This window comes from Phymastichus coffea, unplaced genomic scaffold, assembly GCF_024137745.1.
Source record: "Phymastichus coffea isolate CEN01 unplaced genomic scaffold, Cenicafe_Pcof_1.1 PCOF00234, whole genome shotgun sequence".
Taxonomy (NCBI): Eukaryota; Metazoa; Arthropoda; class Insecta; order Hymenoptera; family Eulophidae; genus Phymastichus; species Phymastichus coffea.
Window position 1 is genome coordinate 84,188 of NW_026707045.1, and position 21,451 is coordinate 105,638.

General features: G+C 46.7%; 3 protein-coding genes across 4 annotated transcripts; 1 reads left to right on the forward strand and 2 right to left on the reverse strand.

The window, feature by feature from the left end:
* Positions 1 to 31: 31 nt before the first annotated feature.
* Positions 32 to 4,599, reverse strand: LOC131674369 (hemicentin-2-like). The gene is made up of 10 exons (XM_058953001.1): positions 4,283 to 4,599; positions 4,088 to 4,220; positions 3,769 to 3,977; positions 3,383 to 3,700; positions 2,259 to 2,564; positions 2,066 to 2,196; positions 1,846 to 2,005; positions 547 to 1,779; positions 374 to 489; positions 32 to 293 (listed from the first exon to the last, which is right to left on the reverse strand). Exons 1-10 carry the CDS (start codon positions 4,452 to 4,454, stop codon positions 180 to 182), a joined length of 2,892 nt encoding a protein of 963 aa, XP_058808984.1. The 5' UTR covers positions 4,455 to 4,599; the 3' UTR covers positions 32 to 179.
* A 2,509-nt stretch (positions 4,600 to 7,108) lies between these two features.
* Positions 7,109 to 17,454, reverse strand: LOC131674358 (F-box only protein 11). Of its 2 annotated transcripts, none has more exons than XM_058952985.1 (8): positions 16,763 to 17,454; positions 14,587 to 14,889; positions 14,021 to 14,497; positions 12,699 to 13,908; positions 12,387 to 12,607; positions 12,083 to 12,301; positions 11,796 to 12,003; positions 7,109 to 11,711 (listed from the first exon to the last, which is right to left on the reverse strand). In XM_058952985.1, exons 1-8 carry the CDS (start codon positions 16,857 to 16,859, stop codon positions 11,582 to 11,584), a joined length of 2,865 nt encoding a protein of 954 aa, XP_058808968.1. In that variant the 5' UTR covers positions 16,860 to 17,454; the 3' UTR covers positions 7,109 to 11,581. The 2 variants fall into 2 exon arrangements, with proteins under 2 accessions (XP_058808968.1, XP_058808967.1); XM_058952984.1 differs by having other exon boundaries at positions 13,985 to 14,497; positions 16,763 to 17,453.
* Positions 17,455 to 17,818: 364 nt separating this feature from the next.
* On the forward strand, positions 17,819 to 21,211 carry LOC131674361 (CAAX prenyl protease 2). The gene is made up of 8 exons (XM_058952989.1): positions 17,819 to 18,005; positions 18,114 to 18,377; positions 18,955 to 19,522; positions 19,921 to 20,026; positions 20,096 to 20,234; positions 20,435 to 20,671; positions 20,742 to 20,804; positions 20,880 to 21,211. The coding sequence occupies exons 3-8, from the start codon at positions 19,398 to 19,400 to the stop codon at positions 21,095 to 21,097; spliced, it is 888 nt and encodes a 295-aa protein (XP_058808972.1). The 5' UTR covers positions 17,819 to 18,005; positions 18,114 to 18,377; positions 18,955 to 19,397; the 3' UTR covers positions 21,098 to 21,211.
* Positions 21,212 to 21,451: the final 240 nt, after the last annotated feature.

The window sequence follows — 21,451 nt, forward strand, 5'->3', positions numbered from 1 at the left end:
TGCCCCGCTTTCGCCAGATCCGCGGGTCGCGGCAACAGCGGGGACGCGGAGTTCGCCTCGGTAGGTACCGGTAGGTCTGGCGCGCGCGACGGTCTTTCGCCCAGGCGGCGAGGTGCGTGCGTACGTGCAGCTTGCGCGCGGGGCGGGGTGGGGGTCGAGAGGAGGAGGGCCAGGACCGGTTAGACGCAGCTCTCGGGTCCCGGGATGGAGTTGGCGATGATGATCTCCTTCATGAGGTTGCGGTCGGCCTTGAAGCTGATGGGCTCCCAGGACTTGGCGGAGAAGGGGTTCAGCTGTGGACAGAGACAGAGAGAGGAGGCGGTCGCTCGAGCGAGTTGGCCGGAGGCGCGGCGCGCTCGGGCGGCATACTCACGGTGCAGCGGTTGCTCTGCAGGCCGGGCTTGTGCACGTCGTAGGGCGCGAACAGCGTGTCGGGTCTGACGGGCAGGAAGAGCTGCGGCTCCCGCGGCTTCATCTTGTCCTGGTCGACTGCGGAAGCAAGCAGAGCGCTAGTGGGCGGGTCAGGGACGCGCGGGCCAGACCTACCTTGCGGCGACTGGATGATGTCGGGCTGGTTGGCCAACGCCGCGTAGTCGGCCTGGCCGAGGCTGGGCTGCTTCAGCGTGTACTCCACGAAGTAGGTGTGGTCCGGGTGATGGTGATGGTGGTGGTGGTGGCGGTGCTGTTGCTGCTGCAGCTGCAGCTGCTGCTGCTGCTGCTGTTGCTGCTGCTGCTGGTGGTGATGGTGGTGCTGGTGGGTGAGGTCGAGCATGGAGTTGTTGCGCGAGGTCGGCGGGCTGATGATGGGCTGCTTCATGTAGGGCTCGACGTGCACGGGCGAGGTGCTGCCGCGGCGCCGGTAGACGAGCAGCAGCACGGCCAGCGCGGCGCCGGCCAGGCCGAGCAGGCAGCCCGCGACCAGCAGCACGAGGCCCGCGAGGCCGCCGGCGCCCGGCCCGTCCGCGGCCCCGTCCCCGGCGACGCCGCGCGCGCGCAGCCCCAGCTCGCTGAGGCGCAGCTCGTCCAGCGCCAGGGGCTCGCTGCGGCCCTTGGCGTTGCCGGCGTAGAGCAGCAGCTGCAGCTGGTCGGCGGGCAGCAGGCGGCGCAGGGCCAGCCGGAAGAGCGGCGCCGCCTCGGGCCCGGGCCCGGCCAGGCTGGACTGGTTGAGCCGCAGCCGGCCCGAGGGCAGCTCGTAGGCCTCCAGCCAGAAGTGCTGGCGCAGGCCGCCGTCGTAGCCGGGCGCGCACTCGACCTCGAGCGCCGGCTCGTCGGCGCCGGCGGCGGCGGCGGCGGCGGCTGCCTCGTCCGCCTCGGCCGCCTGCTCGGCCTCTTCCGGCGCGGCCGCGCCGTCCACCTCCTCGGGCCGGGCCGGCGCCGGCGGCGTCCAGGCGCGCGCGCTGCAGTTGCTCGGCGGGCCGGGCCTCGTGGCCGGCACCACCTGGTAGAGGCAGGCCTGCGCCTGCTTGCCGATGGCGTTGCGCGCCCAGCAGCTGAGCGCGCCGTAGTCGCGCTCCGACAGCGGCGTGTACAGCAGCTCGCTGCTGCTGAGCCGGCGGCCGCCGCCGCCGCCGGCCGCGGCGGGCTCGCTGTCGTTGCCGCCGCCCCGGTCGAGCCGCGCGCCGGCCGGCGCCACCTCGAAGTTCTCGCCGCTGTTGCTGAACTCCCAGACGAAGTCGACCGCACCGGCGGGGTCGGCCTCCACCTCGCAGCGCAGCCGCACCGACTCCTCGAGCGAGGCGCCCACCAGCTGCACCTCCTTGCGCGCGCACCTCGGCGCGACTGCGAACAGAGCGCGCGGGTAGTGGCGGGCGCCGAGCGGGGCCGCGGGCGGCCGGGCGGACTTACATTGCACTCGGAGGGCCACCTGCGAGCTGCTGGTCTGGCCGCGGTCGTTGCTCGCCAAGCAGCTGTAGTTGCCGGCGTTGGCGCGCTCGATGCGCTGCAGCACCAGGCTCTGCGTGCTCATGATCACGCCGGCCGGCTGGTTGTGCGCCAGCGGCGCGCCCTGCGGGTGGAACGCTCGATTAGCCGGTCGCCGCGCGCGCGCGCTCGCCGAGGGACTCACGTTGTGCCGCCAGCTGATCTTGTGGTGCTCGGGGTTGGCGCGCACCTTGCACTCGAAGTAGACGTCGTCGCCCTCCTTGATGTTGGCCGCGTCGAGCGTGTTGCCCAGCTCCAGCTGCACTATCGGCGGGACTGCAAGGCAGAGCGCGCGGTTAAGACGGGCTCTCGGCGCCGGCCCGGGGCCTCGTACTCACAGACGACGTTCATCTGGAACGAGTCCTCGAGCTGGTAGTCGGCCAGCAGCGGGTTCTCGCCGCGACACTTGAGGACCTTGCCGTTGTCCTCGGGCTGCGGCGAGAACGTCAGGCTGCTCACCAGCAGCATCGGGCTGCCGTCGCTCGCCTCCTCAGCCACCTGAGCCTCGGTGAAGGCCGCGTGTCCCGCGAACCAGCTGATCTGCGCTTTCGGATGCGAGCCCTCCACTTGACACTCGATGCAGTACTCCTTGTCCGCCTCCATCGTCAGCGGCTTGTTCGTTATCTTGACCGACACGGGCTTCACTGCAACGTCATCGGCACGCGCGTCGGTCAGTCGTCGACCGGTCGGTCGGTCGGCCGGCCGGCCGGCCGCTCTGCGAGCGATTCGCTTCGAGGAAGCTCGGCGCTCTCCGGTCGGCATCGATCCGCGCTCGATATTTTCGCGATTGATTATCGATTCGATTGCGCCGCAGCGAAATGAAAAATGTATCAATCGCATTGTCCGCTCGGCTCTCGGGAGCTCCAAGCTTTTTCGGAGCGCTTCCTCGATCCCCCGGCCAATCCGTTTCACCAGTCCACCGTGCGTAATGAAAGTTTGATGCGTAGTCGGTATTGAATTCCTCGCGTGACTTGCTTCTCATCGATATTGCGGAATTCATCGTTCCGAATGAAATTGACTGATTGGCACGCCGACGAAATATAAGAGCCCGCGCGGCTCGGTGCGAGAGGCGTTCGAAGATACAAGCCGGCGGGTCGTTAACGAGGACTCTGCTTTTACGAGTTCGATAATCTCGAGGAACGGAGCCCGAGGGGGAGGACAAGTGCGTGCTGGGGGGCCGAAAGAAAGGCTCGACGGATGAATAAGCGATAGGTGGCACGCGGGGAGCGATCCCCCGGAATCCATTAAGCGCCGTGGTCGTTACATTGATGCTCTCGCCGACAAAGATTCCTTTGAGCGAGGCGAGGCGAGGCGAGGCGAGGCGAGGCGAGGCGAGGCAAGGCGAGGCGAGGCGATAGCGAAATCGAAATATACGCGTGTCCCGAATGGCGATGGGCGGGCTGGGGGAGGAGGCCAATTCGGGACGCGACACGCGACGCACGAGACGCGACACAGGACTCACGGTAGACGTCCAGCAGCACGGACTTCTCCAGCGGGGGCACGAGGTTGGTGTTGGACGCCCGGCACTTGTAGGTGGTGTTGAGGTGGTCGCGGCGGAGCTGGTGCACGAGCAGCTTGCCGACGACGATGTTGTTGGCGGGCTCCTCGCTGAGGCTCGCAGCCACTTCCTTGTCGTTGGCCAGCCAGCCGAGCTGCGGCGCGGGCTTGCCGCCGCGCACCTCGCAGGTCAGCAGCAGCTGGGCGCCCACCTGGTACGGGCCGAGCACCGACTTGACCTGCGCCCCCGAGCTGTCGTAGATGAGCAGCTGATGCGGCGGCACTGCAGAACCGAGAGGCGCGGGTCAGTCGGCCGAGCAGCCGGGGCGCGCGGCCGAGCGGCGCACGTACCGATGACGGTGAGGTTGACCTGGAAGTTGCGCGTGGGCGAGTTGCGGAAGTCCACCCGGCAGCGGTAGATGCCCTCGTCGTTGAGCTGCACGGCCTCGAGGGCCAGCGCGGCCGGGCGCGCCTGCGGCATGAAGTAGGCCCTCGGCCCCATGGCGTTGTCGTCCGACCAGTTGAGCGCCTTACTGAACGCGCGGCCGCGCACGTCGAAGCTGCCGCGCCAGCCAGCGAGAAGCAGAGAGCGCGCGTGAGGGGCGCCAGCGGCGGGGCGGCGGGCCGGCGGGCCGGCGGAGCGGCGCGGCGCGGCACGGCGGCGGCTTACCTGTAGATGGGCTTGACCGAAGACTCGCGGAACCACAGCACCATGTAGACCCGGTCGTCGCGCGTGGACGGCTCGATGTCACAGGGCAGCGAGGCCGTGCGCCCCAGGACCGCGCTCACATCGATCGTCGTCACTGCGCGCAGCAAGCACGTTAGGCCTCGCGCCGGCGCCGGGCGGCGTTCGCGACTCGCTTACCCGAATCCTCGTCGTCCTTGTCCCAGTTGCCCGTGGCGCGGGCCGGGCGCGCCAGCAGCGGCGCCAGCAGCAGCGGCGCCAGCAGCAGCAGCGGCAGCAGCGGCAGCAGCGGCAGCGGGCGGCTGCCGGCGGCCGGCCGCGTCGGTGTCGGCGGGCTCGTCGCGACGGCCATGCTCCGCCGCCGCTCGACTGCCCGCTCGACTGGTCGCTCGACTGCGCGGGCTGGCGCGGCGCCCGGCGCTCGTCCCTCGTCCCCCTCGTCGACCAGTGGTCGTCGCTCGGAGCAGCGGCTTGCGGCAGGCGCCTCCGCCAGGCTGGGGCATGCTCCTCTCGCGCGCGCGGGCTGCTCAGGCGCCGCAGCCGTCGGCGCTCGCGCCCGCGGTCCGCGCGCCGCCGCGGCTGCTCCTCGGCGAGGCCAGCCCGGCGCGTCGTCCACGCGCCCGCCGCCTGCTCGTCCTGGACACGGAGGCTCGCACAGCCGGAGCGACGGGGAGCGCTCTGCCACTTGCTCGGGCGCCGCGCGGCGATCGATTCCCAGCGCGCACCGACTGGCCGCTCGAGCGAGTGCGCGCGAGCTCCCCCCGGCGCTGGCCGCGGCGCCGCGCGCAGCGCCCGCCGCGCAGCCGACACTCCGTCGGCGTACGCGCGCGCGCTCCCTCCCTCTCTGCCGCCCTCCCTCCCGGTCGACCCGTTCGCTCCGCCGAGCCGCGGCGATTGTCGTCTCTGCGCCCGGGTTCCGTCTGCCAAGGCTGGATCAGCGGCTCCTGTCCGGGGGCGGCCGCTCGCTCGCTCGCTCGCTCGCTCGCCGATCGTCCGCCTGGCCGAGGGACGCGCCGAGCTTGCGAGCCCCCGCGTCGCTCGGCCCCGACGAGCCGATCGGACGCTGATACGCGCGAATCGTCCGCGATTAGGCTAAATTTATGCGCGCGCGCGCGCACGGACCAAGCGGCCTTTGATAATCGCGGCGGCCGCGATGTGGCTTCGCGTGCATTCGACGCGGCGGACGGGGCGCTCGGACGATGGAGCGACCTCGGTGCGACGCCGAAATTACGCTCCGCGCACTTATTCTCGGAAAGGGAATCGTGAAATATTGGCGAGAAAGCCGCTCGAGTTTTCGTTGGATGGATGCGGCTGATGCGACTGTTCATTTGCAATCGTAATAGCCGAATGAAACTTTGACGTCACTGCAGATCGAAGAATACAAAATCGGAGCAAAGTCCTGAAATTTAAAATAAGATAGTGTTCGATAACGTGACAATTCTATTACTAGTGTCCGATATCGTGTAATCAAATAAATAGCCTAGTCTTGTACGATTAGCCCCAATGGCCTCATTTATTTATTTTTCCACGAGTATTTCCTTTGCGAGTTGTTCTTAGTTTACGGGCAAAAGATTAGTCGTTAACTGGAGAGTTCAAGAAATACAAATGTAGCCAAATGAGAATGGGAGAACGAAACTTGCAACAGTGCGCGGGTAAAAGGGGTGGTACTAGTGTGTGCGCATTTGTTGCCAGAGTAACGACCGGACTTACGACGAGCTACACTCCATTTCGAGCACAACCAGACCTCTGCCCATTCTATTTGTCATCTTCGGCATCGATCTGCCGAAGTAGCGCAGGCATCGATCGGCGATTGGATATCGAGTGTGTACTGCGAGCGAAATTCAACGAGCTGCATACTGGAAGACGCTCGCTAAGCGAATTGTTAGATGCTATTTATCTATTAAAAAATACATCTGGTAGAAATCAAAATGCAGTTTTTCGAAAAAGCGTGCTAGTAGTATTGAGTCTCAGCTCTTAAAAGATGCATAATATACCTGCAAAAAGCACGCATCAAACGCAAAATTTATAATAATAAATATACGTAATATATCTCGACAAATTAAAGCTTGCAAGCTCGCTTTTAACTCGTGAAAATATAAAATAAATCTTTCAGCGCACAGCCTGACCCCGATCCAAGTTTAATTCGAGCAAGTGAAAAAAAGGCAAATGTAGAAAGTTCAAAGCAACACTACGTCCGTGCACTCGAATATGCGACTCCACTCGGAGATTTTCTTGGCAAACGAAATTATTGCGTGATCCTCCGCTTTGACACGAATAACTTTATCAATTTATGCTCGATATGGCGATATTCTGACCATCGACCTAATTACACATCAAAGTAGTACAGATTTCTTCGCAATCGAAACGATTGACACGAATAGCCTTGCATGATGCCAGCGCTTCTCCGCTTCATCAATGATCGCTCGACGAAGCACGCGCGATTGCACAGTCGTCGATGCACCCGGTCATATCGCTATCGAGAGCAAACGCCACACACGGCACGGATATTATTCCACCAAAGCATTATAGGTTTACATTGAGAACGGCCTGTTGACGGTCGTCCAAGTGGCGCTTCTATTAAGCGCTACTCTCTTTGTAAGCTCGCAATAGTGCAGTCGTGAAAGCAGCGAAAAGTAGCTGCGCAACCACCAATTCAACCTCTTCAAAGTTTTAGCGCCGCTTATATCAGCCGGTACATAGCCACCTAGTTTCAACTTGATTGCCACACTATTGTAGCTTGTTCAATTTTTTTTCTACCTTGTCGCCGTGTTTAACGGCAACTTGCTTTTTACTGCAAAATGCATGTACGTATCACGGTTACGCTCCGAACAGCTCGTTTGGAACATTGATGGACCAATTTGAGATACAAAGCGCGCTTTTACAAATGATGTCTTTGCTCGTTCGTCGCTCAATAATTTCCATTGTGCTGTGTCATACTTCGAGCTGCCGATTCATCAATAAGCGCACGCTGAGAAGGGGAGTGCGGAATAAAAACAGTGAAAAATGATTAGTATAATTTATAATAATGTATTTCCTATCATAGCTGTATATAATGAATGCGTTTATGTATACTTTTATATAATCATATGTATATATAATGAGCAAATTATTTACAAAGTACATACGTAGAGGTATGCTTTCATCCAGATACTTCCATTGTGTATGGTGTGTTTGTGTGACTTGTGTGGGTGGTGTTTGATGTAGTATTCATTGTCGCGTATTTCCTATGTACGTTGAAATACGTAAGTTAATATACATACATAATAAATTTATACGCTGTAAAGGCGAAGAGTCGAGGAAAAAAACATTGTCATCTATGGCAACTAACATAATAATGGCAAGCACTTGCGCTGGCTAAGTGAAAGTAAAAACCGTGTGAAAACGGGCCATGAATTGTGATTCGAGAAACGATTATTGGAATGGAGCTGTGTTCGAACAATTCATGAAAATAAGACTGAGCTGTACCGAATAAATATGAAACCATCGCAATATCATTCGATTCATCGAAGCAACATTTACAATGACGATGACAAACATTGTTGATAATAATGCTAAGGTTAGGATAAATCATAGTGAACAAACAATCGATAAAAAATATAACACACAAGAAGATATCGAACGGTGTTGGCTAGAAAAAAACTTGGATGACGCGAGATACAGGTAAACTTAATCACAAATAATAGCAGCGAAAGTGTGGCTCTTTCACTCGAATACAATTTTTCAAATGAACAAACGCGAAACAAGAGTAACGTAGAATATGGGAAAATTAAGATGGCTATCTATAGCTTGCTCACTCTTATATGCTCCTCTCTCAAACGCGAGACATACACACTCACACCCCTAAAATGAGATTCTAACGCAACCCTACAAAATAGATTAGCATAGGAGCAAGAATAATAATGATAATAATAATGATAAAAAAGAATGAGAAAAGTAAAATTAAAGTCGACAAATGATGTAAGCTTACAAAAACGAGTTGCGGTACAAGAAGTTACATCTTCGAATTTCATCACACTTTACATTATTTTCACAATTCTTGTGCATTTTATCATGTACAAATAGCCTTGTCCTAACTTCGTTATCTCATACCCACAGTCATACACATACGACAACAAATATTACAGCGTCAGACCAGTCTTGTTCGAATTTGATTTCTTCGCCAGAGTATATCGCAATATACTTATTCGTTCGATCCGCAAAAACATCTTGGCGGCGCGCTTATTTAAAAGTATACGTAGTTGGTTGCGTTATTTCAAGCCGGTGAAGGATTTGAGGATGCGCGTGCAATAAATTACCGTTTATTTTCGTTAAAGTGTTTTCGTACTTTTATTTTCTTCATTTTTTTTTTATTTACTTGGCATGTGCTCAGTCGATTATTACAAGTTTTGTGATGGTGTTATCTTATAAAACTTAACTAAAAAATAATAATGACAACAGATTTACATATTGATCATTTCAAAATAACTCAACTTACTTTCTAACTGTACATCCAACAATGGTGAAAAACTCGAGCGTTATTAAAGTGTCAGTCATCGACTCTCTTTTCTACAAATTTGTCAGGAAGATAATATTTTTTGCTCAATTTCTGTAATGCTATGCAATATTGTATTTGTTTTAGACTTAATGTATAATGTGCATGGAAGCTACTTTGTATCCTTCAAAATAAAAGAAACGTATGTGCATCGATTTTTTTGCAGATATTGAGTTACATGACTGGTTAGAGTACAATAGCAACGGTAGAGTTTTCCACGCAAAACGCACGCAAACACCATCAAACTTGAGTAACGGCGGGCACAAAATATTAATAAAAAGCCTATTAATATTTATTATACAATCCATAGTACGGAAATTAAAAAAAGAATACGTTAAAAGTTTATTTATAAATATGTAAGCATCACTTACAATAACAAAGTTTTTCTCAGTTTTATTTCAAAAATAAATTTTACGTACGCTGCCAAATTTTAATACTGCATATAAAAAATGAAGAGGATATAAAGATAATTAGAATCCAGTTGATTTTCAATCAGAAATCTACGAGCAAATAAAGTGAATTTATCATTCTTAAACATAAATAGCTTTTAATCAATAGACGGTTAATCAGTTCGGTAATCGAATTCTATGTCCTATGAAAATTGTACATCTTGAAGTAATCATAAGAATAGAATTTTAGTCTTGTTTCAGAACGCACTCGTATAATCAAATTAATCATATGTAACTGTTAATGTAAATAAGCTAAATAGTTCCACAAATTAAATATTAATTGATTGAAAATAACATAAAAATGAGCTGTAATTGGAAGAAATTCTATAAATGATAAGTTATTGCGTGCTGCCCATCCTATAGACAGATTATTACGTCACTCAAAAACAAAAACAATGCGTGCAACACTTAAAATAATCGCTCGATTTTTTTACATTGTTTCATTTTCAAAATCCTCATGAGACTCGGGCATCCGCTAAGAAATACATACAATTGTTTATGTACGTGGAGTAACAAAAACGAAATCAAATATTCTCTTTGATTTCTCTCTTTGTTTCATCAGCATATTTTCAGTCATCATGCTACAAGTTAATTGTTTCACTATTCTTAACATGACACTTTTTACTGGTCGCGCACTTGATTATCATAACGAGAACATTTAATTATAGAGCTTGAATTAAACAATCAAAGGCTATCCTTCCCTAACCAACAAGCTGCTTTTCCAATTAAACTTTTGCTTTTTATTTTTCATTCATTAATTTATTTTATGCGTTTCTCCGTAAGAATAAACAGTTTCATTCAGTTTTGTGATGCATGATTTATTATAAGTAAATTGTTAAAACTGCTTGTTGGTAGGAAAGAGAAAGAGAGAAGAGACCAAAGAGTTTGTATTGGTAAAGTCTGTAACGTTGACAATTTCATCTTTTTGTGTTATTATCTGTCGTTACTTCTTCACTTCTGCCCAAGACATCGGGATCAAGTGCGAATACAATTATTATCGGTAAATGCATCGCAGACACTATTATAGTACGGGAAAGTATATTTATTTCCAAAAAACGCAGTAATCGTTTTCAATTTCAAGATTTTTTTATAACTATTAAATTTGTTTGTTCTAATATAGTTAGATATTATCACTAACTTGATTTTTTGTTATTAAAAAACCACTTCACTATATTTATTCTTGACATTACTTTGAAACATGATCAATGGACAGTAACTTTGTTACATCATTTTTCGACTTTAATCGCTAATTATTTTGTCACTGGTAATCACCTTCAGGTGCATTTTTAAATATACTCTTAAATATTCATTAGTTTTTTTGTTATAATTCCGCAATTGAATTCTATTATGCACTTAGCCCTTGTAAACAGCTTAGGACCATCACATTTACCATTACACATAAGGTAAAACTGAAATATCGCGGTATTAAAAGGAAATGGTGTATTTCCTTAGTGATAAAATAAGGAGAGTTCATTGTACTTCACTATTAACGCTGATATTGCATTAGTTGATCTGCTTACTTCTCGTATTTATTACTTCCATTTGGAAGTTATGCTCATATCACATATCAAACTTTTCTTCAATTTTGACGGCTAATCAATTATTCTTCGCATAGCCATACTTGAAGCACTTTAAAATATTTTAATCTACAACGAATTTTATAAAGTTTAAAATTCACTATGATTCGTGCCAAAGAAATTATGATTTTACGGTGGTTGTCAGCCCCCCTTTTGAAATTTTTATATTTATAAGATTCGCGTGTTAATTTCTTTTAAACACTACTTTTTATTTTTAGATTATACACAAATTTACACGATTGGCAGCTAGCGAATTAAATATTCTGTATGTAATGGAAAACGCTCTCCATCAGTATTCAAGCCATTTGATGGAAACCTGTTCATGGTATCAAGAGAGCTGTTTCTTTTTGAGATATACCCGAATACATACTCAAATTCCGTAATGCACTTAATGATCCTCTTAAATTTGAAAAAAATTGTAACACTCGAGATTTCGAATTATTGATTTTAACAGCCACCTTTGAAGAATACGCATCAGAGTAAAACAAGAATAATAATAATAATAATAATAATAATAATAATAATCATTCCTCTTTTTCTCTCTTTCTCTTTCTTTTACATGCTACTGCTGACGCAGACGCATGTTCGTGCGGCTCTTGATCACTTGGTTCGTTTCTTTTCTTTTGAATGTGATTTGCTTAAACTTATCTGTGGAAAGAAATTGGTTACCGCTAACCATTGTTATAGTCTTCTCGTTTTTATTTATACCTTTTTGCCTACTAATCTATAAATTTTTTTAATGCGGGCTTCACTATTTTCTGTATTAAATAGTTTACCGTCTTGTCACAGTGCGGATTGCTGGATTTTTTGTAAAATTCTGCAACACGATAGATTTTTCAGGTCTGAACTTGAGAAATAACGTAGCAGAGACGCGATGTGTTTCATAAGACGGCATACACAAATTTTTTCTTTAAGTTAGATCCTAGTTAACCATAAGCGTATGCGACTCCATAGGGGCAGCACTGTCGTAGAGAGTGTCTGTATCTTGCGTTGGCTCGCCCTGCAGCTGGCACTGATTACTCAGAGTTCCTGCTCCGCAGTCACAGAAAAATCTAGCACACACGAAAAAAATTATTGCTACTGTTCTTTTTAACGTTAAAAACTGAAGGGGATTGGAAAAACAGTCATGTTATTACCTATCGTGTCGAATAAATTCTACATCATGACCAGCGTGACACGTTTTTATACAATTGACACAGATAGCATTCCTATCAGTAGTGTTGCACGTTTGGCAACGATAGAAATCGTGCATTGGGAATGACGTATAAGACGATATTTTGTACAAACACTGTCCGTTTCCGACAGCTTTTTCAACTGCATCCTGGTTATCGAAGATCTTGTTACCTAATAATAACATTCATTGTGTGTTAATTAAGAGTAGGAATTTACAAGGATAAACACTGATAAAACAAAGATTACGTACCTCGAATAGTCGGTTGCACGCCACTCGCTAAGCACAGACCACCGAACCTGTTGTGGAAAATTTGATTAAACTCTAAAGTGGCAGTAGCATTATTCGTTATTTCAACGCCGGCGGCTAGGCCATCGAAAATCCGATTCCTCCTTAGTACCGGATGCGACTGCGTCGATATGAGCACTCCGGCTTGAGCGTTCCTAAATATATCATTCTCCTCGAGAACGCCTGTAAATTAAGGTTGGCATCAATGATTGCGACATTTTGATATTGCAACTTAATTTTGACAAACTTTAGCTACCGCCATACGTACCTTTGCCTCCGTTAAATATGCAAATTCCTCCGTCTCTACCGTCGAATATTTTGTTTCGCTTAAGGGTCGGGTTGCTATCAGTTTTTATCCAGACTCCTGCCATGGCGTTATCAAAAATTTCATTCTGTTCAAGCAAACCTAATCCACTATTGTAAACTAAAACACCACCATTCTGTCCTCCCCATATTTTGTTACCCCTAATGACTGGGTTACTTCCCGTCCTAAAAACGTCATTAAACGATTGCATAAAGTACAAGGTCTACAACGCATAGCAGGTATTGAATTAGTATAAAAGCGTCGTGAATTACTTACCGTATCTGCACTCCCGAGTATAAGTGGTTGAAAATGTCGTTGTCCTCGAGCTTGCCATGGCCATTATCGTAAAAGTAAACACCAACTTGTTTACCACTATGGATCCTGTTGCGTCGGAGAACCGGCGTGGAACCAGTCGTTATCCAAACACCAGCCAATGTATTAGCAAAGACCTCGTTCTCTTCGATAAGACCTTGGCCCTTCTCGTGCACATAAATACCACCATGCTGACCATGGTGAATCTTGTTGTGTCGAACGATAGGATCGGAGTTGGTTCGGATTTGTATACCGGCCAGGGCGTTACCATAGATATCGTTATGTTCGATGAGACCTCTACCCTCGCCAAAGATATAAACGCCACCTTGGTGCCCATTGTAGATTTCGTTGCGCCTGATTGTTGGGTTAGAATTGGAGGTGATCCACACGCCGGCGAAATTATTGCTGTGGATCTTGTTGTCGATAAACTGTCCCATCCCGTTCTCGTGTACGTAGATGCCGCCTGTCTGGCCATGGTGGATTTCACAATGAACAACTGTGGGGTTCGCTCCGGCCTTTACCTCGAAGCCGGCGATGCGATTGTTGTGAATGTCATTAGCTTCGAAGTAGCCAAGGCCGTTATCAAAGGTGAAAATACCCACGTCCCGGCCGTGGTGTATGTGGTTTCGACGCATTATCGGATTGGCAAAATTCTTCACCCAGATACCCGCAAGAGCGTTACGCGATATCTCATTGTCCTCGTAAGTACCCTGCGCATAGTCAGTCACATAAAGCCCAACGTTTTCGCAATCTGAAATATCGCAGTTCTTCACTACAGGATTGGCACCGAGACCGGATACACAGACCGCTGCTCCGACCACGCTCGAACTTCTGATGATACAATGGTCGATGGTTGGACTGCAGTTTTCACCAATCTCGAGGCAGTAGTGTTTGTGGTGGGTGACTGTGCTTGCGGCATCGGGACTGAACTTGAGAGTAAGATGACCGGCATAGGCACGTTTTGCGCCTTCAACGAACGTCACAGTGGACTCACTCTCGCGCTCGAGGACAACAGACTCGGCAACGTTGCCTGCTGCTGCGCCAATTAGCGCTACGTCACTATCCACCACGAGAAATTCACCTCTGTATGTACCTGCATGTAGGAATACCAGATGTTGAGCTGGCTCTTCGCTGTTAACATTGCTTCCAGAAGAGTTACTCGTCCCGTTAGCACCTGCGGAAAGTATGAGAATGTTACAAGTGAGAGTGTAATGACGAATAACTCGCAAGAAAAATGAGCAAATGTTTACCGGCAGCACCGCTCGCATTTGCAAGACAACAGCTACCTTGACTACTTGCACTACTGCTAGAGTTGCTGTTGGACGAAGAGCTGCTGCCACTATTACCGCCGGTAGCACTACTGTTGTTTCGAAATTCGTCGATGTAGTCGAGTGCAGCTTGAACTGTACCAAAGCACGGCAGACTCCTGCCCTTTTGTTTGGTTTCCTGATAGCCGAGTCTCACGTGTACACCTCTATACAGCTGCCGGAAGCTCTCCTTCCACGGATTTGGATAATCAGATTCGTCTGGCGAGACGAATTCGAATTTACAAGCCGCCGGGTTAAACAGCGGCAAATCGTATTCGTAGACCTGCTGATACAAAGACTTCCAAAGTTCTGTATCATTCGCTATCACTTGGAATCGTTTGCAGACTTGTGAGACCCTGCACAGGTCTTGTTCCATCAGATAGTTGAAAATGGTCAACAGAACTTCATCGGGCAGTTCATACTGAAGGTAGTGTGCAGCTGTATTTGTACTGGTACCTAATTTTAACAAAATTGAAATTTCTCTGTTGTTTATGTTTATTTATAAGAACTGTATTAGATCATTATTATAATAATTTTTTACACACCGTCTGTTGACAATGAGCATGTCCTCCTTGGCCGTTTTCTTGCTGGAAGAGAGGATGATCCTATTGCTGTAGAGATGCTACTTCCACCGGATGGTGGCAATGCAGAACTTGTTCCAGGTGCTGGATCTGGATGTGGTGGACTTTTTCGCCGTAGATCATAGGGCGATGAGTGGGAATGAGATGGAGATGGCGATGGAGCTGCAACTCCGGACACACTAGGTGAAGACCCTCTACCTCCATTCCCAAGTCCTCCACCTGGCGGTATTTGATTTGATGCTACACATGGCAGCTCACACGGCTCAGCTAGATATTCAATACAAAGAAAAAACAACACAATAAAAACGAGTTAATTCGATTATTTCAAAAGTAAAAATAGAGACTTAATGATGGAGAAATACATACTTTGCATGATAAACATCATAAGTTCCATGTCTATAATGCAGAAATGTGTATTACTGTGTTCAATACTGTATACACTTGCACAGAAGTGTATACATTTCAAAACATGAAGGAGTTCAAGTACAGGGTATAACTTTTTTTAAGAGGTCATATATTTTGTAAAAGTGGAACAGCCGCAGCGAACATGTATTTTTGTTTCGAGTACTAGTTTGGGCCACATATAGACGAACGTATTGTATATTGAGTAGGCGAGCTGATGAGTGTAGTGCAGAGTGCGAATACGGGTTTTTCAGTTCCATGAGCTGCACTACTCGGAAAATATAACGACGCTGGGAGAGAGAAGGTAAAAAAAGATCGAAAGCGGTTTTATCGCGAAACCGTTTCGACCGATGAAACATCAAGCTGATTATGTTGGTCGGTATGAAAGAGAGAGAGAGAGAGGGGGGGGTGTAAAATTCGATATTGTCGATCGCAAAAAAAAACATGCCGGGATTACGACAATACACAAGTTTGAATAAAAATTTTTGATGCGGGGGATTATTCAGTTGGCTCTTGAATCTACATAATACATAATCGCTAAGCAAGATACACGGAGCGTTGCGCGCGCTCATGTGTGCGTGTGTACACGTCTGTGCATGTACCTATAAAGAGAACAAAAACGAGAGTGCGAGCGAGCGAACAAGTAAGAGGGAGAGAGGGAAGCGAGAAAAAAAAAGATCGTCGAAAAAAGACCTTCTCTGTTGCAAACGTCTGCTAACGTCATTTCATATATAAGTAACACATTTCTCATTTATAATTAGTTAATCGATAAGAGCGATGAAGGAGAAGAGGAATAGAGAAAGAGCGAGAGGGGGGGGGGGGAGGTCGAGGTTGAGGAAGAAAACGGAGTTCCATGCGAGGCATGTCCACGCCTCCGAATGTGTAAAAAAAAAAGAAACGTCTATGTGTGTCCGAGCGAGCGTGTATAGAGCGCGAGTAGAGCGTCGTGAGTGAGCTCGGAGTGAACGAGAGCGAGAAAGAGAGAGGGAGAACCCTTTGATGTTCCCACGACTCCACGAGTAGGATTGGGAGAGAGAAAGAGAAAATACATTGCGCACTAAAACAGCTCTCGCTCTCGTATGAGCTTGTTTAACGCGCTCGTTGGCTGCTGTCGATACGGTTAAAGCGAAGCAGCAGCAGGGTATCATCATAGAAAGCCAGCAATGCGGGGAAGCGTGCCTTAGCGAGGAACTTGACGCAGCCAGCTTCGTGCTGCTGGCTGTACGTAGCGTAAGCATACACGCACACACACGGCAACGTGTGAGAGAGAGAGAGAGAGAGAGAGCGAGAGCGAGAGAGAGAGAGAGAGAGAGAGAGAGAGAGAGAGAGAGAGAGAGAGAGAGAGAGAGAGAGAGAGAGAGAGAGAGAGAGAGAGAGAGAGAGAGAGAGAGAGAGAGAGAGAGAGACGTCGAGACAACCGAGGGGGGATGCACACAAAGAAGGGAGACAGACAGACTGAGAAAGACGCACAGATAGCCGAATCTCTGTCTCGCTCGCTGGCTCTAGTTCATAAAATTGATTGGCCTCCAAAGCTGCTTTCGATCGACGGGAGCCATCTCCACGTACTTCAGACTGCCTATACACGAGAATATACGGGAGCACATAGAGAGTATGGGCAGGAAGAGAGGGAAACCGAGCTGCGGGGCATGCGATACGTGGGAAATATGCATCGGGCGTAGGGCAGACGTAGATCAGTCGGAAGAGATAAGGTGGTTAGAGACGAATGGTTGAGACTCACCGGAGCTAGTCCTCGAAGGTAGCGGGATCCTGTTGGCTCCTTTCCGCCTGGACCTCCTAACGTAGCTGCGCGATGAGGTGAACGATGCGCTCGGCATGGCTGCGTTGTTCACACTTCACAAATGACGACGACGACGACGACGACGACGACGAGGCACTTGCTCAGCCAGCTGCTTCGGCACAGCTCGGGCCTGCTGCTATCAACTCTTGGTCTCGGTCGCTATTTGGCTCCGTTTGTCGGGGCCTGGTCTCGACCTGGAAGTTCTCAGCGAGACAACGGCAGCGAGATCGAGATGGCGCTAGTGCGCTGCCTATAAAGTCTGAACTGCAAGACAGATACAGTGCACGAAATATGGCCAGGCCGACGTAGATGAACAGCTACTATGACGGAGATGAGGTTTCGGTCGCCTGAGGTTTTTCTCGGGCAGATGAGTTTAGGTTCGGTCGCTCTTGCGCGGCACGAGTCTTACGTTCCACTAGCTGCGAGCTGATCGCGGGCGGCCATCTTTTCTCGCACTTGCAGCCTTGCCTGCTTATCCGCTTGTCGCCAGCGGCAGCAGCAGCGCCGGCTAGTCTCGCTTCTCATTGATGGCAAGCCAACACAACCGACGGCGACCGCAAGCGATCGCCAGACTTCACGACCGAACCCGAACCGTACCGAGCGAGCGAGCGACTGACTACAGTGTAGGCTACGCTCCGCACTCGACTACTCGCTCTTTCGACTTCCCCTTCCTCTTTCCCCTACCCGCTCCCCCTTCCCTCCGGCCGCTATACGCTCCCCGATCCCGTCCCGTTTCTTTCTGCTTATGTTACTTGCTATGGCGTGCGTGAGAATTTAGCTCCCTTTACTCCCTCTCACTCTCGTATGCTGCCTTGTACTCGTACTTATGTGTCTGGGCACGTTCTACAATTGTACCTTGGCATATAGACCTTCGCCGGCTCTTTTCCTTCATTCTTTTCTCTCTTATCGTACGAAAGTTACTCCAATACCGAGTTGTTTCATTTATCACATCCCTCTCCTTTCTCATGTTACATATTTTCCATTATTCGACGAGTAATAATATACCTCGCGCGCGCGCGCACGTATACACTTGTTTAATACATACGTGTTTGTCATAGAATATTTGTATAATCGCTTTCTAAACAGTAGTACACGGAAAATTGAAGAAGGTTGGGAAAGAGATAAGATAAAAGGAGGATAAGACTAGAATAGAATGTCAAACTTATGGGAAACGTAGTTATAGGTATATATATGAGCAATTTAATAGACGTCATGAAGTACGTCATCAATACGTTTGATTGACTTGAGATTTTGACTACAATTTTATTGTTCCTGTTGTCCCTCCCTCTAGCCGCGGTTGTATTATGAAGCGATATGCCTTGCACGTGTCAACTGCCAATTCTACGCCAGTATTTAGCATTGTCAAAATTGATCCAAATTCGGAGTTCCAGCTTAAACGACTGAAAAAATATGCATAAGTTATGCTGTATACTGGTTACGATGTGAATTGCTCACTATAGGGGAAAGTAACTAGTGTGGTGAGCACTGAGCACCGATGCTATTGGAATTGAAAAATTTTGTGAAGTCACGAGAGTTGGCTGCAGTCTGTTTTACTGTAAGATTTATATTAAACCATAATATATATAATAGTTTTATATTATTGTTACATTTAATTATAACATAATTATCAATCAAAATTATATGTCTGCACCAAATATCATTTCAATTTTTATCATTTTGTACAACTTTTATATAAAACAACTTATTAAAAATTTTACTTAGCAGTATTAAATATCATTTTAATTTTGAAAATTATAAAGAGATTATATAGCTATTATCTATATAATAGAATATATACATCATAAGGTTAAGAATATACTTTACTTGCACAATAAATTATTTAATGAATAGATTAACGATATTCTCACAAGTACTTACTTAACAAACAATATCATGAGTATTTACGACTAATACAAATGATATCTTTTTCAAATTTTTAAAAGAAAAATTATTTTTGATACTGTTAAATTCCAATTAAAAAATCCGTTTTACATCATCTAAAACATAATTTTACCCTTAAAAGTTCTCAAAAAATGATCGAAGAGATATTTAGTGCTGTCATAGAATTTTGACTTTTAATTAGTATCCCGGTACACTTAAATATAACAACAGAACTTACATATATTTAATAGAAAATGTTTCGACGGAGCAAACAGACTACTTTCGCGCGTCTTGCGCTACTACTACTGACAGGAGGCATTGATGCGAACTTTTCAAATTCCAATGGGAAAAATAATTTGTTTCATAGCAGAAAGGTATATTAGCGTCATAGTTATATTTTTCCTTAACAAACACATCAGCATCACTTTATGCAGCTCTATACATACCTATGCGACTTGCGAGGGTTGAAAATTCCAGGCCTATTCTAGGCATAAACGCGAATGCAGTAGGAGGTTAGGCGGCGCTAAGCTTGATTTGCATTAGTCACATTGTTGTGTGCACTACTCGCAACGATAGGTTATAATTGGTGTGGGGATCCGCCGAAGGCGAGAAATATATCATTGACGAAAGTAATACATTATATCAAGTTGATCAAGACGGTATTGTATTTATCCAAGTCAAAGGTTATGCAGCGATGGAACTCGGCGAAAAAAACCGGAGCAGCGCAAGTTCTCCTTGCATCAGCGGTATTTTCGGCTGTCTGGTCCTCTCCATTGTTTATGTGGCGAGCCTCTATGTGTGGAGATCGCCTCTTAACAGGTTTATTTACTGCCCTGATGAATACTACCTGACTACCTAATTTTTGTTCTTCTTTACACCTGCAATTCTTATAAATTCTATTGTCAACTTTCTTGTCGTTCTAACCTATATATTGGATATTAAAGTACACTTGAATATTTATATATTTTGCATATCTTTAAAGCAGATTTTTAAACCGTTTTGGTACCATCTACAAATAATTATTTTCTTGATTAACATATACCACGTTCAATTACTATTTCGCTTTAGAATTATTTTTATTAAATTTAATAATTTTAATAATTTTAATAATTTATTTCTATGTTTTCGAATTTGTCTCCGTAACGTTAACTATAATTTATAATTATAAAATACCTATTTTCATCTGATTAAATATATAACGATTTATTATGTATCAGGGATCACCCGAGTCTCATAAAGCGAAGATTTTTCAGTGTTTTTGTTATGACAATACTTTCTCCATTATTTTTATATTTTGGAATAAACGAGCAATTTTATCAAGGCGTAAGTATAAAATTCATTGAATGGTCAATAACCGTAAAACGAGTAAAATAAAAAAAATTATTTCTGTAGGCAACGATCTGGGAATTACTAGGATTAAGATGGCCTGGAATAATTCAAGCCACTGTTATACCTTTGTGTCTTACTATGATTCTTTTTTTGGGACCACTTTACATGCAAGGACACAATGGATTGTGGCGAGTATATGTCGGTAATTACAGTCTATTTTTTTAAAATAACATTCTTTTTCGTATGAAAGCTTGTAAATAAATCGTTACGTGATAAATAAAACTACAAGATATTATACATATAAAAGTCTTCGGTACCGTTAACGATATTTCGTTAAGAATTTGTTCCCTTTAAATTATAAATGTAATTATTTTATTGTTATTAAAATTTTTTCATTTGCAGAGCCGAATTTCTGGTTAGGAAATGCTAAATGTTTACTCTTGTGGAGAAACCTAATAATAGCTCCGCTCTCGGAAGAATGGACATTTAGAGCGTGTATGCTGCCGTTGTTACTACAGTGTTTCGCACCAACGACTGCAATTTTTATATGCCCCCTTTTTTTTGGCGTGGCTCATTTTCATCACCTTGTCGAGAATACAAGGAAAGGAATGAACTTTAAAACAGCTCTTTTGAGTTCATGTGCATATTTTTACTAAATATTTTTTCATTTAAGCTCTTCAATGAAATTAATCGAGTTTAACTTATGTAGGTTTCCAATTCGCATACACAACAGTATTCGGAGCATATGCTGCATTTCTATTTGCTAGAACAGGTACTGTGTGAAAAATTCAATGATTAAAAAAAATTGATTTGTCTATTATTGGTAGATAAAATTTATTTTTCACAGGACATTTTGCGGCAGCATTTACGGCTCATTCATTTTGTAACCATATGGGTTTTCCTGATCTCTCTGAAGTTTTCGCCTACGAAGATTCATTTAAAAGAACGAAACTATTTTCAATATTCGCGTTAGGTCTAATAGCGTGGTGTTTATTATTGACACCACTGACAAATCCTAGTTGGTACAGCAATAACCTATTTTGGCAAAAACATGCAGTCGCGTGAAAAATGTTTATATTGTTATCAGACAAATATTTCAATGACAACAATTTTATTCATTATTTTGTTACGATAGACTTGTATACTTGTTACCTCAATTAACTTTGCGAATCGACAGACTGTTCCTACAGTTTGACGATAAAAAAAGTGTGATGTGCCTTGTTAAAGTCAAGAGTAAAATCCATTATTTTATCGTGTGAAAAATAAATCGTAAGCAGAAAAACTACAAGTAAACAATGTACGTCGAACTTGCCACATATCGTTGATGCAATAATATATAAATAAGCGTATTTACTTATTTATAAAAAATAGTCTCTTTGTTAAGGACATGTTGTTATTTTATTACAGATTCAGTGCTAA

Excerpts from the sequence above, each read along its gene's own strand:
- LOC131674369 (XM_058953001.1), bottom strand. The coding sequence starts at position 4,454 with ATGGCCGTCGCGACGAGCCCGCCGACACCGACGCGGCCGGCCGCCGGC. Across the intron at positions 2,006-2,065 it reads AGATCAGCTGGCGGCACAAC|GGCGCGCCGCTGGCGCACAA; the intron begins GTGAGTCCCTCG and ends TTCCACCCGCAG. Across the intron at positions 490-546 it reads CATCATCCAGTCGCCGCAAG|TCGACCAGGACAAGATGAAG; the intron begins GTAGGTCTGGCC and ends TTGCTTCCGCAG.
- LOC131674358 (XM_058952984.1), bottom strand. The coding sequence starts at position 16,859 with ATGCCGAGCGCATCGTTCACCTCATCGCGCAGCTACGTTAGGAGGTCC. Across the intron at positions 14,498-14,586 it reads ATGCTCATTGTCAACAGACG|GTACCAGTACAAATACAGCT; the intron begins GTGTGTAAAAAA and ends TGTTAAAATTAG. Across the intron at positions 11,712-11,795 it reads GAATTTATTCGACACGATAG|ATTTTTCTGTGACTGCGGAG; the intron begins GTAATAACATGA and ends CGTGTGTGCTAG.
- LOC131674361 (XM_058952989.1), top strand. The coding sequence starts at position 19,398 with ATGGAACTCGGCGAAAAAAACCGGAGCAGCGCAAGTTCTCCTTGCATC. Across the intron at positions 19,523-19,920 it reads TGGAGATCGCCTCTTAACAG|GGATCACCCGAGTCTCATAA; the intron begins GTTTATTTACTG and ends ATTATGTATCAG. Across the intron at positions 20,235-20,434 it reads ATTGTGGCGAGTATATGTCG|AGCCGAATTTCTGGTTAGGA; the intron begins GTAATTACAGTC and ends TTTCATTTGCAG.